Here is a 19,087-nt window from a genome sequence, read left to right as displayed (position 1 = left end):
TGAAAAGAGAATCTGAGATCGCATGAAAAGCATAAAGCCAATTCCTGCCAGAAGGCCTTTGTTGCCTTCAGATGAAAAAGAAAATCTAAAAGGGGTAAAAAGCACCAAAGCTGGATTTGCATGAGGAAACAGAGACAGACATTTAAATTCATTCTAAAGAATGATGCAAAACATTTTTATTTCTTTGTCCTTATGTTTTAGACATCGTCACTTTTTGGATAGTTAAATCTTTTCCTACAGAGATTTATGACAGTTTTAAATGCTGTCCCTTTTTAGGCAAAGATAGAAGACTGGAAAAAAGTGAGAGTATGTGAAGGAGTGGTGTTCCTTTCCATGCCTATTCCTGATGGTTTTAGGTTTATCTTGAGGCAGAGACACAAAGAAATTAAAAATGAGACCAAAACTTTACTCTGTGTATTTTTTAACACGTACTTATTTTCTCGTATTATAGTTCTTGCAGAAGTAAAAAAGTCACTAACAATTTTATCCTTTATTTTTCTTAAATAAAATTTAACAGGAAGAAACTTGCTTTTTGCAAACCTATAGTAGTTTTCAGCTGGTTTCAGAGGAGCAGCACTAACTTCCCAATCCTTTCAGGGAAAAGTACAGTGAGAAAAGGAGGATTGAGTAAAGAGATTAGGAGAGCAGTTTACCATCACATGTAAAAATCCATCCTGTGTTGCTGCTTGCTCATGGAGGAGCTGATCCAGTACCCACTGAACTAAAGGCCAAATTTTCATATTTGAAAAGACAATAATATACAATCATAGATAACTATTGCTTAAGCAGAAGCTGTTCTAATACTGCAACAAAGGGAGTTTTAAACCCATGCTTCCAATTCCAATTCTCAGAATATCAAGTTTTCAGACAGTGGAGTGCAAAGGTTTTAAATATTTTATTTCTGAATAATGACTAATAAAACTTAGGGAACTTAGTCATCTGAGTAAAAACTTTTTTTTTTCCTTTTTCACCCAATGGATCTACTCTAAGGCCACGAAAAGATCACCAAATGGGATTGTTAAATGTTTACACATAGAGTGTGACCTGTAAGCAACAAAAACACAAGACAGAATGTGTCACAGACACATTTTATGAAAAATCCTTTTGGTAGGGTTTTTTCTCCTGAGAAGCTGAGAGGCCTCAGAAATGAAATGTAAACAAGAACTATCTGCTGCTGTGGAATGCAACAGGTGCATCTGGGATTGGTCTCATGTGGTTGGTTTTAATTAATGGCCAATCGCAGTCCAGCTGTCTCAGACTGGTCAGTCACAAGATTTTATTATCATTCCATTCCTTTCCCTTCCTTGCTAGCCTTCTGATGAAATCCTTTCTTCTAGTCTTTTAGTATAGTTTTAGTATATCATTTTCTTTAATATAATATAATAGATATAATAAAATAACAAATCAGCCTTCTGAAACATGGAGCCGAGATTCTCATCTCTTCCCTCATCCTGGGACCCCTGTGAACACCACCACACAGAAAGCAGCACATGTGAAGGAAAAGGGCATCTCAGGTGGAACAAACAGCCAGGTCAGCCAAGGCCTGTAGTGAGCCACTCTTCTGCAGTGCTGGAGTTTAAGCAGCACCAGGCAGAGGCAGCCAAACAAGGGATCAGTTTGAATTGCACTGTGTAACTCACACACATCCAGCCAGGCTTCACAGAGCTCTTCCAGGCAGAGTGCTGCCTCTGCAGACTGAAACAGAGGGGCAGATTGTGTCAGAGATCCTTCAGCCAATGCATAGCAGAGAGAATGGATCAGGTATAGATATATGCAGGGCACTGAGTGGGCCATGGTTGTATTGAAATGCTCTGAACAATTGTCATAGAAAAGGGATCAGTGAAATCAGACACATTCACACACTTTCATCAGCTAAATAAAAGTTCCATTCCCAGCTAACCACATTCAGCAATCAATTAGCTACTCACTGTTTGTATGCACTGACTTACAAAATCAGATGATTCAATTGTAATACTAACTGTATCCCAAATTTGGGCTCTCAGGGCATATACATCCACCTCTCAATTCATACAGCCCCTCCTTGGGCTGATGCAGCATTCTACAGTGCTATTCAGCATTCAGCAAGTGCTATTATGTGTGAATGAAAAATGCAGATGTGCCCATCAAATGGCAATAGCAGAAGGGATCTCACTTCAGGCACCACTGATAGTTCAGACTGACAGAGAGAGGCAGCTACAGCAAAACCCTGTACCTCCTGCATGTAGGGGGATAGAATATAAGAAAATAAAGATAAGATAGTGTAGAAAGTAATCTTACCCCTAAGGAGTTGCAGCTGGGCCAATGATCAAAGATTAGGAACAGGCTTGACTTTAACAGGCCCCAGCTGTAAGCAGTGAGAAGAAGATGCTATAAAAGAGTGGGGTGGGTGGGTGAGAGGGGACCTGGAGTCAGTTGGGTGCTTTGTGGAGAAGAAAGAGTCAGTGCTGTGAGGAGATGCCCACGAGAAACACCAAGAAGATATGGAACCTTTGTGATAAGGAGACAACAGTATGGAACCCCTGCAATAAGATGACAACACCTGTATGCCAGGCTTCCTGGGGAGGAAACAGGGATGAGTGCCCAAGTGGGGAGCAGCTGTCTGTTCTCCCTGCCAGAGCAGATGTGGCCCCTCTGGAGGAGCAGTGTAGCTCACCCAGGTGTGCAGATGGACAGAACAGTCACCAGTCCCCACAGGAGGCTGGTTTTCTCTCCCCATGTTCCTGAGGTGCCCTGCCACACCACTGCTGCAGCAGCTCCTTTACTCTTCTGCCAGATCCCAGCTGTGAGCAGTGCAGAGGAGGGGATGAAGGGCAGTGACCTGGCAGGGAGCAGGAGAGTGAGGAGATGGCCACGTGGGTAGGGGAAAGCTGTCCCTGCAGCAGCTCCCTGTGCTCCCTGACTCTGGGTATGGGCAGCCAGCTCGGGGAGGATGGAGACAAGAGCAGTGCTAGGAAGTGCACAGGGAGAGAGGCACCAAAGGCCTCCCTCCAATGCCAGAACCAAGCTGCAAATGCATCAGAGTCTGGGATATCCAGTTTGTCATGATAAGAGCTGTGGGCTGAAGTTAATAGAACAAACGTCCTCCAAATCCCAGTGCTGCTAAATTGTCTTTCAATGTTCACATGACATAAAGCTTTGTTTAGATCAATCCTTATGTCCTGGAAGCACCTGAACCTCTCAGGCACACGCCACATGAAGCATTGTGTCCTCAGTGAGGTGTGTCCATTTTAGACTTTCCAGGTGTTCCACTGCCAATTTTCATTGAACTTTGCATGGCTAAGGAGAAACCATGAAAATCAAACTGCCATTTTATTGATGGAGAAATTGTGACTTCCAAAAGGTTTGGAACATTTTTTTTTAATGGCTTCCCCATACCTTTAAAAAGTATTGAGCTTACTAAAACTCAACACTGGCACTTTGACTCCTCCTACCTGGTTGCACTTCAGGCCAAGTCCCTAGGAACCATCTAATGCCACCTGCATCCTGGAAGTAGTCAGCACTCAGTTTTGGAGCAGAACCATTTCTCCCAAAGTCCTACTGAAAGGAAAGTCAATTCGAGACATTATTCTAATGCACCCATGTTGTTCTACCCATCAGTCATGAAAATCTGGCTGAAGGAGTGCAAGTGAGCTCCTCCACAAAGAGTAGATCCAGTGAGAAATGACAAACAGCAAAGCCCTACTGCCCTTCCAGTGCTCAGGAATAAAGAGCCTGGCAAGGAGCTCAACCCCTGACACTGAGCTTCCCAAGAACTGCTTCTTTCTCACAGGGCATGAATCTAAATCTGTCCAATTATCACCCTGTCTGCAGCAGGTTTTGTAGCTGTTGCAGGTGTTAAACTTTTTTTTTAATGTTCCCTATTGATCTCTTATACTAAGAAGTCTTGTCAATAATCAGCTGTGAGGACAGGAGAAAGGGAACCTCTATCAGTTCCAGTTAATTGATGGTAACATAATAATATGCACCATTTGGATACACATCTGTGCTTTTTGATCTCCAGTCAATCTATCAAAGCAGTGAGCTTCAGCACTCAGAGGCATGCCTGTGTAGATCTACTTTTTCAATTTTGCCTGCAGCCTTCTCTCTTTCCATTTGTGCTTTCTTTCCCAAAGAAACATCCCTGCAGAGTGACATGAAAGGAGTCCAAAATTCCACCTGTATTATTTTGTCTCCCCTCCAATAGAAAGACCAGTGAAGCTTTCATGTCTGACTTGCACAATGTCTGGAAACATTTCTGGGTTCTGGATGAGCTCTTCTAAGGAGCTACATGAAGTCAAATTACATTAAATGCTTGCCTGAAATTCATTGAAATTCCTCTGGTTACCTGAATAGTTCTACAGGCTACTAAATATAAATGCAGTGCTAGATTTTAAACTTTAGCTTTTACTTTTTAATAAATCTGGGAAAGTGTATGTCCTTGCCAAAGTCATGCTACGAAGGCAATATGCAAATATTAAATATGAGAATGAAGAATAACTGAAAGGTATTAAGTAGAAATTGCAAGTAACTGCTGACAGTGCCTGAAAGCTAATGATGTTAATTAACAGTATTCCCAGGGATAGGTCCAAAGAAGGAATGGGGAATGCAATAATAGACCCGACTTTTCTGTTTTCTTTATAGAATTCTTATCGAATATAAATTAAGTCAGAAAATGGCAAGTTCCAATTAGTATGGCTAGATAGCAAAGGAGACAAAGTAAACAAGTGGTTGTACCTTCCTCATCATGAATTCACAAACAGCTCCTCCTATTCTTTCAATTAAGCCTCCAATATAAATGTGCCATGCCCCTCCCTTTATTGGGTGTCATGGAAACAGAGCAAGCCTAAGTTCCATCATTATTTAGTCAAGAAGATGGATTCAGTTTATATTAGAATATAAGACCATTCTGAAAAAGCACAATATTATGTGTTATTCTCATAGAGTTTATATGTCTGTTCTCTTAGTATGTTGCAAGTCAAAGAAGTACCAGGGTTTCCAAATCCCAGTTAATAAAAGAGTCTGAGTCTGTTCCTCAATCAACTTCCAATCTCACCAACAGAGCAGAGGACAATTCACAGCCCCACTGCAAACTCTGGGTGCAAATGTATCATTTTCTGGACAAAAGTAACACCACAGATTCAGACAATACTCAGCTACCAATGTCAGCTGTGTAGGTAGTGGGACTTACCAGAATGACACAGCAACACTTTATTTGAGTTTTGATTCAAAAGGAATTTATTTCTTTAAAATGCTACTGTTTCTGTTTCTGCTTCTCGCCTGCTTTCACTTTGACAAATAAAAAATTTGAGAGGCAACCCATATCAAAACAATTATTTCTCATGAGGCTGTTTTTAGAATAATAAAAAAATAAACAGCAGCTTCAAGAGATGGTATTTCTGACTAGTACACAACACAAAATAGGCACAGCAAACAGGCAGGAGGTACAGAGCCTTTATGAGGGGCTGTGCTGGTTTTGCATGGCCTGGCTCTTGGTAGCAGGGGGGGCACAGAGGAGATTCAGGGAGAAGGTGCTGGAAGCTCCCACCATGTCCAGCAGATCCAGTCCCTGAGGGCTCTGAACATGGACCTGCTGCTGGCCAGGGCCAATGAGAGATGATGGGAATGCCTCTGGGAAAACATGTTTAAAAAGAAAATCAGAACAAAGGGGGGCACTGTTAATTCTAGCTAGAGAAGAGGAGGAGGTGACAACATGTGAGAGAAACAACCTGGAGACACCAGGGGCAGTGGGGAAGGAGGGACAGGAGGGCTCTGGGGCCAGAGCTGGGGCTCCTCTGCAGCCATGGTGAGAACATGGTGAGACAGCTGTGCCCTGCTGCCCTGGGGATCCATGGGGATGCAGAGATCCACCCCCAGGGAATGGGGATCCATGGGGATGCAGAGATCCACCCCCAGCCCTGGGGATCCATGGGGATGCAGAGATCCACCCCCAGGGAATGGGGATCCATGGGGATCCAGAGATCCACCCACAGCCATGGGGATCCATGGGGAGCAGAGATCCACCCACAGCCATGGGGATCCATGGGGGATGCAGAGATCCACCCCCAGGGAATGGGGATCCATGGGGATGCAGAGATCCACCCCCAGGGAATGGGGATCCATGGGGATGCAGAGATCCACCCCCAGGGAATGGGGATCCATGGGGATGCAGAGATCCACCCACAGCCCTGGGGATCCATGGGGATGCAGAGATCCACCCCCAGGGAATGGGGATCCATGGGGATGCAGAGATCCACCCCCAGGGAATGGGGATCCATGGGGATGCAGAGATCCACCCCCAGGGAATGGGGATCCATGGGGATGCAGAGATGCACCCCCAGCCCTGGGGAGGTGCCCACACCAGAGCAGGGCAGCCCTGGGTGAGGCTGGGAGCCAGTGGCAGACCCAGGGGACAGAGGGGCCCTGTTCCAGGCTGGAGCAGCCTGTCCTTGGACACTGCAGCCCTGGACAGACAGACAGACAGACCCATCCCAGAAGGTTTGGGAGGGCTGTGCCCCTGGGAGGGACTCAGCCTGCAGCAGGGCACTGGGAGCTGCAGCTCGTGAGATGGAGCCAAGCTGGAGAAGTTCTCAGAGAATTGTCTCCCGTGGGTGGGACCCCACAGCCTCACAGGGGAAGGACTCCTCTCCCTGAGCAGTGGAAATCTTGGATGATGACCTGAATGCCCTGCCCTGTCTCCCTGAGCTGTTGGTAGGGGAGTAAAGGTGTTTTTAAGGGCTTATTTTAATTCTCATAATCCTCCTCTCACTTTGTTGGTAATGGAATTTACTTTGCATCTCTAAATTTAGCCTTTTTTGCCCTTGGACTCTTTTCTCCCCTCCTGATATCAACTCATGAACCTTTCAGTTATCTTTTCCCCTCTCCTCTCCATAAGTGAGTGACTTTGTGGATGCCTGGAATTTGGTCAGTGTCAAACAAGACAGGGAAACAACAGCAGGAAGATAATCTGGGTATTTTGTGTGAGAAACGCTGTGTAAGCATGAACACCATCCTCAGGTGGGAGCTGTATCTCCAAACAATGGGTACCCAGCTGCACACCTGATCTTTACTCCAAGATTCCCCTCCTGGGAAAGGAAGGCCAGTCATGTGGGAAGGATGGCCTAAATCAAGCTGCCAAGGGGGACACAGCACCTTGGCTATGAGGGAGTTCATGGGGGATCAGGAAGCAGTGACACCATGGCAGGACTGTGCTTCAGAACAGCTCTGTGCAGGTTTCCTGTTCCAGCACAGGGATCAGCTACTGGTGCATAAATCAACTGGGAATACCAACTTCTTTGACAGGATGAAAGTCCTCAAGAGGCAAATATTAAAAGTCACTTAATGTGTGTACTGATCTCTGCTTTGGCTCCCCGATTTGTAATTTTTTCTTGTTCAAACTGATGGATGAACTGAATGTTTTTAATTATTTCCAGGCTATGCCCTTCAGAATTGCATTGCTTTCCCTGCATACAGTACTTCTGTCCAGAGACTCCCTTGCTTCATTAAGATGGAAAGTCATTTCAGTTCCAAAATCCAGAGTAATGGTGTTTTAATCAAGTGAAGTGCACACAAGCTGCTACCATCCTGAGCACCCCCTGACACAAATGCAGCAGCACAGGGGTGCATTGCATGCTGCCTGTGGGATGCAGGAACCCCAGATCCCCTGCTTTGGAAATGACACCACAGTTTCACCTAGAAATGCCACAGGTTCACCTAGAAATGCCACATTTTCACCTAGAATTGCCACAGTTTCCCCTAGATCCAATGTCTGCACCTCTGAAGCTGGCTTGGACAGAAAAGCACAAGAGTGATGGAAAGTAATGGAATGTTAGCACAACACCAGCACCTGTGCTGGAAAATGAGCCTCTCCTTTTGGGAAGTGTTCTACTTCACCACAACAACTGCTTAAGAATAAGCCATCAGTCAGAGTTCAAAATTCCTCAAATAATATTTGAACTATTAGAACTTGTCTGCTTGAAATGGTGGGATTTAAACAAAAAGCTCAGAATTCAGGACAAATGTGTTACCTGAGTTACAAAGGATCTCACACATGAAAGAAAGCTCAAAGAGACTAAAAAACCCCAAACCTCAGCAGCTTGGAAAATTTCTGATGTCTTCCAAAAATAGGGGGAAAAAAAGAAGCTCTTTCCTCAAAGAGCCAAGATTAACTACTTAGAGCTGCAAAGGCCTGGTTTGAAGACTGCTCCAGAAACATTCCACATTTCCCCCAGTGCAGAGGAAATCAGCACCAAACCTGTCTGCCAAGGGCTAGACTGATCATTTACCCCAGCACCCACAGGCAGAGTTTGCCATCACACACCTGCAGCCTCCCTGAGGCTCAGAGGGATCAGATTATTTAGATATTTAGATTATTTATATTTATATTTAAATATCAGATTATTTAGATTCTCTGCACAGATTGGCTTCTTTCCTGATGTACAATTCAAGATGTGCTGCTGCTTTGCTAAGCCTTCTTTACTTGGCCTCATTAATTCCATCTGTATTAAAATGAGATGTTGTGTGTAGCTTAGATGGAACTTTTGAAGGCATTTTTCCAAATGAAATTGTAAGTTTATGTTAGAAAAAGGATTTATAGCACATAGTTAAAACAGGCACACATATAAAATCTGTTCTAATTAGGCCTTAATTTTTGCAGAAAATGCTTTTATTTTAGAGGTTTATATGTTTCAACAGTATTCCAGATGTGTATACTGCATCTATATTTTATAGAGATGTAAAACCAAATAATTTATTATGGTAGCAATCTTTAACTAAATTTCTTTACTGAGTAATTTAATTCAAAGAGGCAAGCAACTGGACACCAGAGTAAGTTAGGATCAGATATGGGCAGGTCTTTTATACTGTAGAAGCTGAGTTAAATTGAAATTATTAAAAAAAAAAAAGGAAAAAATCTATCTTGATTTTCTGACCAGTATTTTTGGGAAAATCTTCTTCCAGCTAAATTGTTTTCATGTTTATCAGAATTCTGAGTACTACTCTATTAATCATTCTGCAATTAGTACACATTGCTGTCTCTGAGAAAAGACCTAAGACTGGGGCATATGTGGATGGGACACTTGACACAGATGTTCCTGAAATGCCATAACATCCATTCCAGAGTAAATGTCACAAATCTGTTTGGGTGAAGCAAACAAGAGCACTCTGTGCACTGAAGCCCTGTAAGGGATGAGTTGCAGATGCAGACTTGAAGTTATCATTTTTATTAAAAAATACTTCAGCTGTAGTTGAGTCTCAAGCCAGAGCAAAACACCAGAGGCAAACCAAAATGAGGTCTTGAAGCAGAGACAGAGGAGAAGGCAGAATGGTAAAACTATACAGTATTTCACAAGGAAGATGAAAGCCATTTTATTGTGTTGCTAGTAGCCTTTGGAAAAGAAAATAAAGAAGAGCTCACAGTGGATTTCACTGTGTGGATAAAACACAGGCCAGGCTCAAGCCTGGAAAATCATGGTCCCACAAGTGGGAGAGGAAAGAACACCATGAAAACCAACATAAGCAATCTGTAATTAGAGAATGAGTGTGTCCCTGCTGCTCCTCTGGGTTTGGGCACTGTGAGATGTTTGCCATCATCACACTTGGCACCTGAGAGTTATTGATCACTGCCTTCAACTGCCTGCACCAGACACCAGTGCTTTATTTATGACCAAAAATATTACCCTTTTGGCAATAATGTCAAAGACCTGGGAAAAATATGGATTGTAAAGGTGTAGCATAACAATAAATTTAGATTTTGATTAGTGTAATAGATTTGTGCAATATAACTTCCCTGACTTCACTGCACTTAAGAGGTTTTTATCATGTAGATTTAAATCTGAAGTGACAGACTGTATCATGAGAAAGACAACTAAAAGAAGCCAAATTTAGATGTCACAAATTCAGAAAACATCAAAGAGATTGGCAAGTGCTTCACCAAACATTTATATTAAGCAGGAATTATTGTTCTGATTACATCTTAAAGCCAGTAAATGAATAACCATTTTTAAATGGTTACTCATCTCCTCCTAGCATTTATTTTTCATTTTTCAAAGCAAAGCATATCAGTACAAATTATTAATCTCTCAAATAAGTTATCTTTATTAAACACCACTATGAGAACACAATCATAATTAACCACAAAATAGTTAGGTCTCATACCTGCTCTTTGCACTACTGTGGGATTTTATTAATAATTATCAGTCGTGGCACCAAATTTAAGAGGTAATTACACAAAGTGAGTGGGTTTGCTGCAAGGTACCAGAGCTTGCTTTAAGTCAGAACAAACAATCACAACTGAGGGACTCTAAGCCTAAGTTACATTATAATTTGGAGCCAACAAATGCTCAGTATTTGTAACTGATTCCATCTGAAGTACTTCCTCAGTTTTTTGGATAAGTGACCAAAAGACTTTCCTCACCTATTTAAGTTTTCAAAAGTAAAAAGCTCAAAATACTTTTGGAAAGGGAACACATCTTCCTCATCTTATAAGTAACTACTCCAAGTATCAGTATTAATGATGCCTTGGAGTAAAGGCCAAGCAGCTCAAACAGCTTCAAATTAGGCCCTTAGGGTTAGCAAAAAAGCAGCAGTTACATTTACTGACAAATACAACATTTTCATGGTATAAACAGGTCAGCATGCTTTAGTTCAGTTGTTTCAAAGTGCTGCTGCTCAGGTTTTGCTGGGTTTTTGGACAGCAGGTTCCTGCCCTGCCTTGCTGTGTAGCACATTACACAGCAGTAGAATAAATGTGGTTTTTTACTGATCACAACAGGAACTGGAGAACAGCTCAGGAGCATCTCCTAAAGCCTGGTACAGCAGAATCAGCCTCAGGTCTCCAGAACCCACACAGGAATGCTACAGACAAGCTCTCTTTCTCTTTAATAGACACTTTCTGACTTTAATTTGCAGCTAAACATTTTTGAGAAGCAGCTAGGGGAAGCCTTAAGACTCCTTCTGTAAGGTGTCTAGAGTTTATTTCTGATGAAGTAAAAACAATATGCTCTCTACTTGTAATAGGCACAGGATCACAATGTCCCACACAACCTTGAGTTCATTGCTGAAAAATTGCAGGAGTGGAGTTAAAGCTCAAACAAAAGCCAAAGGCATCATGAGCACCCTTAGAGGAGCTCTTGGAGCACAGAAATAATCAGAGCAATTTCATTTAGACTCCACCACGAATATCAGTTTGTAGATCTGATTTCAAAACTAAAGCATGACTGATCATCTAGGCTGGACTTGCTACCTTCCCTGCAGCAGGTCACAATGTGAATTATCATGCAAGGGGTTCCTGAGAGCTTTCCTGGCACTATGAAAATCAGCCTGATGGGGCTGACAGAGCTTTCACTTAATGCTGTGCAAGACCTTTAGCTGTAATTGTCCTTGTCCAAAAGGCTGTGGATTCATCATGCAGACTTATTGAACTGAAGGCTTCAAGCAACATTGACAGTGATGACAACAGCTCTAGCAGTTGAAAAGCCCCAAAGAAATGTCAAAATCCAGTAGTGTTTCCATTATCCATTTCTGCATTATTAAGTTATACCTAACAAAGGTTATGGTCATGAGAGAGCCCCTACACATCAGCTAAAGCTGCCAACTTGGATTTTCACATCTTTATTATTCTATTTTCAGGTAAATATCACTGTAGAAGTCAGAAGATTAGAGAAAATATGATTCTGTGTTGTTTGCTTCTCCAAAAGTGTGCAAATATTACCTCACACATAACTCCAGAGTGTGTTGTCTTGACAGCAGAGTACTCATGCAAGCTGTGATTAGGATTAATTCTGCCCTATCAGAGGTTCCAGAGTACAAGCCATAGAGGTTTGGGTAAATACACAAAGGACAGCTTGGTTTTGGTTTTGTTTTAGATCTCTAACCTGGAATCACAACCTTCAGCTGATTCTTGTTCTGCTACTGGCCTTTAAACTGAGGTTAAGCAATCACTTCTGTCCCACTTTTGTTCATCTCAGTTTCCCCATCTGTAAAAGGGTGAAAGTCATAGAGTCTTTCACTCCATTTCACAATTTTTATGACATCTATACATGAAGAGGCCTTTCAAGGTATATTGTTGCTATGAAATATACATTAATTATGATTCACCATTGGTCTATTTGTCATTGTGTTAACAACACTGGCTGTATCAGTCTAGAAGAGAAGAAACTAATGTTTTTTTATTTCTAAATAATTACTTTACTTTCTTTCTTTGTTTAGGGATAAAATATAACATGGGATTCCAGCAACCAAAAAAAGTAAGTTTTCAGAAGTACATAAAGAAAATTGTACCCATATTCTGAGTATGGAGTACAGATAGAGATGGCTCAGATAAGGCCACTACACGGAGATGAAGCACTGAAAAGGAAAGATGCATCAAAACATGAAAATGCAAATTTCCCTCGTAAAATAGGAATTTGATCAGCTATGCAACTTCAGTTTTATGAGTTTTTTTCCTAGACTGGATATTGCTAAAAGATACTGTAAACTTTGCATATATTAATATTCTGTATGAAATCTCACTGATCAAATGAATGCCTTGAGAGGTACTTAAGAACAGGCTCAAGAAAATTCTGGTGAAATTCCCCCATCTAGTGGCAGCCAGGCTGCGTGGGGCTGCCTCCAGCAAGGACGAGAGCAAAGCGTGCCAAGGAGCAGCCGTGCCCAGATGTGCCCAGCCCTGCCCAGATGTGCCCAGATGTGCCCAGCCCTGCCCAGATGTGCCCAGATGTGCCCATGTGCCATCACCTGCTCGGGCAGGTGACAGGGATTGACAGCTGTTGGGAAAGAGGAAAGTTTGACAAGAAAGTCTCACAGATATGTGTGCTTAGCAGAAAGATTTTTAAATGTAGAATCTGAAGAAGGAATAGAGATAGAAGCAAGTTTTGATATAGAAGAAAAGAATTGCTGAGCCAGTCTCACTGGATAACCAAGGAGGAAAAGGGTGTGTGAGTTAGAAGGGGTTTTTATGGCTTAGAGCAAAGGATAAACCCACCCCAAACAAGAAGATGTTTTTACCAAGCAGAAAGAGAGCACAGGCAAACAAGGCAGCAAATGTGGCAAGTAGAAAAAAGGTCTCAGAATTTTCCACTGCAAGAAAACTGAAAAACAACTTCTGGCTTAAACTGTAATGTACTGACTTTGAGTGATTGGAGAACAGTACCATGAATATGGTAATTACAGTAGTTAGGATAGGCTATAGATAATAGTTCAGGTATAGATTGGTTCTGCTGTATGAAGATGCTCAGCAAAGAAAAGTATAGAATGCATTGTGACCAAAAGAAAAGTATAGAATGCAATGGAACCAAAAGAAAAGTATAGAATGCAATGTAACCAAAAGAAAAGTATAGAATGCATTGTAACCAAAAGAAAAGTCTATAATGCATTGTAACCAAAAGAAAAGTCTATAATGCAATGGAACCAAAAGAAAAGTCTATAATGCATTGTAACCAAAAGAAAAGTATAGAATGCAATGGAACCAAAAGAAAAGTATATAATGCATTGTAACCAAAAGAAAAGTCTATAATGCATTGTAACCAAAACCAAAGGGTGTCCAGGCCTGCCTGCAGCTGGAGCTGACAGCTGTGGGCACAGCTCTGTCACCCACCACCCTGGGCTGCTGTAACCTCTTGGATACAATAAACTGCATTTTGGAGAGCCCCTGGGGTCCCACATCCCTCATTCAGGCTCTCACTGACAGCTCCCCTGCAGCTCCAGCCCACTGCATCCAGGCTTGCACTGACAGAGGGCATTCAGGTTGCCCAAAAGCTCCAGGGTCATCATCAGCATCATTAAGGGTGCAGAATTCCAGGAAGCCTGAATCTGCTAACCTTTAAATATCAGCCATGTCATGAGTAAATGGGATTGAATTCCAGCCAGTCTTGTAAAGGGTAATGTTTAGAAATACATCTGGTATTTACAAAGACAAACACATTTCTGACAACAGAAACAACCTCTGAAGGTGAGGAACAATCACTCCCAATACTGAATAGTGTTTTGCATAACAAATTATCAGTTGGTTTCCCAGGCTGCACACCACCTTCACTACCAGAGCATCCAACCTGAATTCTGCAAGTGTCCTAAAACTTGTGTTTAATACTGATCTCTTGTGTTCAAGTTTTGTATGGTAATTATCAATATAAGCAAGTCACCTCCAAAATACAATTTTATTTTTTTGGTTTTTTGTCACCAATGTCTTTTGTAATGAATCCTGAATCTCTTTTCTGAGACTTTTTTATTCTCTGACCTTTAACAAGAATGTGACGAGATAAAACCTCCATGACAGGACAAGTTTGTCACCTATTGCATTGCTTTTTTTCAGACAACAAAGACTTGTAAAATTGATTAAGATTTAATCTTAAAGAGCACCCTGAAAGAGCACAACCCTTCTAATCCCCAATTGTACACCTTAAAATCCACACAGTATCTTATTTTTAAGCCAGTTTTAAATACTATTGGGGAAACACTGAAAATCAAAAATTTAAATTTAAAACTGTAAGCCCTCTACCTAAGCTTTTTGGGTCAGCAATAAACATTCTACAACTACATCTGCTCCTCTGTTGAAATCTCCATGGTAGTTTATATGCTACTCTGATCCAGGTGACCTCAAAATGGGGATGACACATAGCTAAACAGTGACCAGAACATAATTGTAATCTTAGAGGTATAGACAGGATTTAATTGAGCTACCTGGAAAAGCAGAAGTGCTGGAGCACACTTGGGCTGTATGCAGGGAGTATTGACAGAGAGATCCCTCAATGAAAAAGAGCAAGTCCCACAAGCCTCACCCCCAGACCTGCTTTGCCCACTCAGGTTTTGCTGAGCTAATCCCAGCCCCAGCTTCATTCCACCTCTCCCTGCTCACTGTGTCCATTGCTCTGCCCCCAGGCTCAGCTCATCCAGCCTCCCTTTGGGGTGCCCTTCATGCTGCCCTCCCCAAAACCACTTCTTGTGTGCCAAACCTCTGCATTTTCACTGGCACCTTCCTGTTTCCCTCTGCCCACACTTCCATCTCACTCCACCTTGCAAACTCTACAAACCCCCCTCCCTTCCCCCTTCCCCTCTGTGCCAATCTGCCCTCACTGCAAAGATCAATTACTGATGGGGGGGTGGTGGTGGGAAGCACACAGCCCAAACAAACAAACCCTTCAGTTTGTGTGACATCAGGGGCACTCTGGAATAATTAAGCAAGTCCTCAAAATACTCAGACACATTTTGTAGAAATTTCAACATCTAAGACTGTGACTGTGGTCACAAGGGTTTTCAGGGTGAAGAAGAGACGAGAATGTTGACTCCATGATCAGAAGGCTTGATTTATTATTTTATGATATATGTTACATTAGACTATACTAAAAAGCAATAGAAAGGAAAAAGTTTCTTGAGAAGCTAGCTAAGCTAAGAATAGAAAAGAAAGAATAACAAAGATCTGTGTCTCAGACAGAGCAAGAGCTAGCTCTGCCATGAGTGGTCAAGAAATCTAAACATCTACAGGAGACCAATCACAGGTCTACCTGTTGCATTCCACAGCAGCAGATAACCATTGTTTACTTTGGTTGCTGTAACTGCAGCTTCTCACAAGGAAAAATCCTAAGAAAGGATTTTTCATGAAAGATGTCTGCGACATAAGACAAAAGTATCTGTCAATGTCCTAAATACCTACACCTAAAATACAGTAATACACGCAAATCCAAATAGGAACTAGAATTTACTGGAAATTTAGATCAGGGTCATCTCTGCCTTTGAGTTCCATGTAAGCACAGAACGAGGGGACAAGAGAAGAGCCAGAGTGCAGTGCTGAAGGCTCATGAAAACACATTTTGTTGTACAGTTCTAAAAGTTACCAAATATCCACGTGAAGTGGTGCAAGCTGTAAGTAGTGACAATCTCTCATTTACTAATATCTGTAATCTGTTTTTCCTCAGCAGGACTGTGTTTCCAGCAATAACCAGGATAGAAGATTAAGAAAAAATACTGCAGACAGAGCAGCAACAGTTAAGCAGAGCAATTCATTAGAGCCATCTGCAAGTGTGCCCACCAAGCTTCAGAGCGCCGACAGAAGGCAAAGCAGCATCGTGTTTGCCATGAAAGATCAACAGAAAGGTGAAGAAATTAATTCCATCAAGCTCCATAAACGCAGGAGGAGGTTTATAATTAAAAAGAGCCCAATTCTGATTTCCATGAACAGCTCCATTCTCAACCTGCCCACACTTAAATATGAGGATAGAAACAACAGCAAGTGGAAAAGTCTCTATCAGATCCAAGGAGAAAGGAAGCGGATTATGAGGGAAACTTGTTCAAAATACAAGAGTAACAACAGAAGAATAATCACTCCTTATCACGTGTCTAGGATATTTGTAGAGGATAAATACAGGGTTTTGTACTGTGAAGTGCCAAAAGCTGGCTGCTCTAACTGGAAGCGGGTGCTGATGGTGCTCAACGGGCTGGCCTCCTCCACAAAGGACATCCAGCACAACACCGTGCACTATGGGAACTACCTGAAAAGGCTGGATGGCTTTGACCACAAAGGCATTTACCACAGGCTCAGCACCTACACAAAAATGCTCTTTATTCGTGAGCCCTTTGAAAAGCTGGTGTCTGCATTTCGGGACAAGTTTGAACACCCAAACAACTACTACCACCCTGTCTTTGGGAAAGCCATCATCTCCAGGTACCGCGTCAATGCCACCAAAGAAGCTCTAAGGACAGGCTCTGGAGTCAAGTTTAAAGAGTTCATTCAGTACCTGCTGGATGTACACAGGCCAGTGGGGATGGATATACACTGGGATCATGTCAACAGGCTTTGCAGCCCGTGTTTAATAGACTACGACTTCGTTGGGAAATTTGAAAGTATGGAAGAAGATGCAAACTTTTTCTTGCACTTGATTGGTGCTCCACAAAATTTAACTTTCCCCAAGTTCAAAGATCGTCACTCCAATGAAGAAAGAACTACCACTAAAATTACACAACAGTATTTTGCACAGCTTTCTCCTTCTCAACGACAACAAAGCTATGACTTTTACTATATGGATTACTTGATGTTCAACTACTCCAAACCTTTTGAAGATTTATATTAATTTGAGAGCCTGGATATTTCCACAGTCGCATCAGTTGAATTGTGTGACAAATCCAGGTGACATCTGTTTATATATATTTACCTGTTAGCAAACAAGTGGTTGAAGAGCAGGGAAAAAACACAAACCAGAATATAAACAGATGTTTACACCTTCACCTTAATTGCCTCCTTTTTCAAATCATATTTTTTTCTATAATTTCTCTACATGAAATGTATGTACATATATGTATCATATGTCAGGGTCCCCAAATAAAGCACAGAATTTTCCAGGCTGGTGTGGCCTGTGTTTGCACTTGGGGGTGTTTGGAATGAGGGGAGCACAGCTGGCACTTCTAAAGTGCAGCCAATATTTCAAGCCCTTTACTGTTCAGAAAATCATTCTTTAAGTGATGGATTAGCAAGAAGGCAAATACACTGAGCAATATTTACAGTTTGTTGAAATGTGCAATGCATGAAGCCATTCACAGGCCCCATGTGTTGAAGGTGGATGTTGATCACTGATTCCTGACATTCTTAAGTTAGTCAGGGAGAAAAAGTCCAATCAAACTCACACTGTTCATAAACACAGTGGTGAAAACAACTAATACTTAATGACCATGTGAGAGCAGTATTAAACCAGATGTTGCAATTCAGAGTGAGGATGTGTTCTCCCCCTTCAATATTTCCCTTATGGCACGTTCATCTGCAAAAAGATAAAATGCAGGAGAACATTTGCATCTTTATAAGTGTTATTAAAATTCTTTTAATCCTTTGCATTAACATAAATCTCTGGTTTAATCTTCGTAGTCACCAGGAATATCAAATCTTTCCATCATAATAACAAGCAAGAATAAATGCCACTTCCTGCCCAACAGGGTAGTTCTTTTCATTGCTGCAAACAATTTGCACTTGCTTATTTTAGTAACAATTATATCTGACTTAACATGCAAAAAATATCCCAGGTGTTTTAGTTCAATTTCTGTGCTTGAGAGGACTTTCTCATCTCTACCAGGGTGTCTTGTGAGAATAAAATACAATTATTGTCTCTAATCACAGAATATTCTGATTTGGATGTGACCCACAAGAATTCTTAAGGCAAACTCTCAGGTGAATGGCTCATACAGGAATCAAACCCCCAACCTTGGCATTATCAGCACCATGCTCTGACCAACTGAGCCAGCCTCAGCTCTGTAAATTTTCACTCAAATTCTGTATACAGAACCCTTGTTTACATGTCATTTATCCACTTGACATGATATTTAAATTGGCCATACTGGAGCAAGGATCAAAGTCCATCACAATGGCAAACCTGGACTCCCCAGTGACTTGTGGAGTTTGTATTTCACAGCCACATTCTACCCCAGCTGGCACTGTACAAATGTGAACAGCTAAGGAACAATGCTTGTTCTGATCTGCTTCCAGGTTCACATCCTCATTTGGATAGTTTCATGCATCACAAGAACTGGCATTAGAGTTTCCCCAGAAACACCCAGTATATTTTTTTGGGTTTTAAAAATTTTAATAGGGAAAAAATTGTTTCAAAAGACCTTGAAGTAAAAGCTTCGCTGACAAATAATTTACATATCAAGGCTGACATCACATTTTCCATTTTTGTTCAGAGAAAAATTGGTTGCACTGGAGTAGTAATGTGGAACTTAGACTGTTCCATGGAACCAGTTACCCTTTCTCCTGCCTTTCTATCACTGCCTTCCTGCTGCAGCAGCCCCCACCCATCTCACTTTTCCACCCACCCAAAGGCTTGTTGGTCTGCTCACAAGGCTGCAGAGCAGCCTTTGCATTCAGAGCAGAGTTTCTGCCAGTCCAGCTGGGGCTGAGCTCAGAGTGCCAGCCCAGGCAGGCACAGCCAGGGGACAACAAGGCACAGGGATCACCCCCAGTGCAGCTGGAGCAGATCCTGAGAGGGCTGGGAATCCTTGGAGGGTGCATTGGGCTGTGAGGAGTCATAGCCAAGATCACCAGTAGGAATTTAAGTGAAGCCACCCTGTGGCCATGTTCACAGGGGCCTGAGGATGAGGGAAGAGAGGAGGATCTGACCCCATGTTTCACAAGGCT

The 19,087-nt window shown here is 42.1% G+C and overlaps 1 protein-coding gene across 3 annotated transcripts in view; it reads left to right on the top strand.

Moving 5' to 3' along the window:
• CHST8 (carbohydrate sulfotransferase 8) overlaps nt 1–17,304 on the top strand; it is a 210,936-nt gene extending 193,632 nt beyond the window's left edge. For 2 of the 3 annotated variants that reach the window (XM_071440238.1, XM_071440237.1), the window contains exons 3-4: nt 12,184–12,221; nt 15,885–17,304. In XM_071440238.1, coding sequence (XP_071296339.1) covers nt 12,184–12,221; nt 15,885–17,036 — 1,190 coding nt within the window. In that variant the 3' untranslated portion in view covers nt 17,037–17,304. The remainder of the gene's footprint in view (nt 1–12,183; nt 12,222–15,884) is intronic. The other variant, XM_071440239.1, reaches the window with a different exon arrangement.
• Nucleotides 17,305–19,087: the final 1,783 nt, after the last annotated feature.

Source organism: Agelaius tricolor, unplaced genomic scaffold, assembly GCF_023055355.1.
Source record: "Agelaius tricolor isolate 1412-34295 unplaced genomic scaffold, bAgeTri1.0.p SCAF_15, whole genome shotgun sequence".
NCBI classification, from domain to species: Eukaryota; Metazoa; Chordata; class Aves; order Passeriformes; family Icteridae; genus Agelaius; species Agelaius tricolor.
The sequence above is the reverse complement of the archived record's forward strand: the minus strand, read 5'-3'. Positions and strand labels throughout refer to the sequence as shown.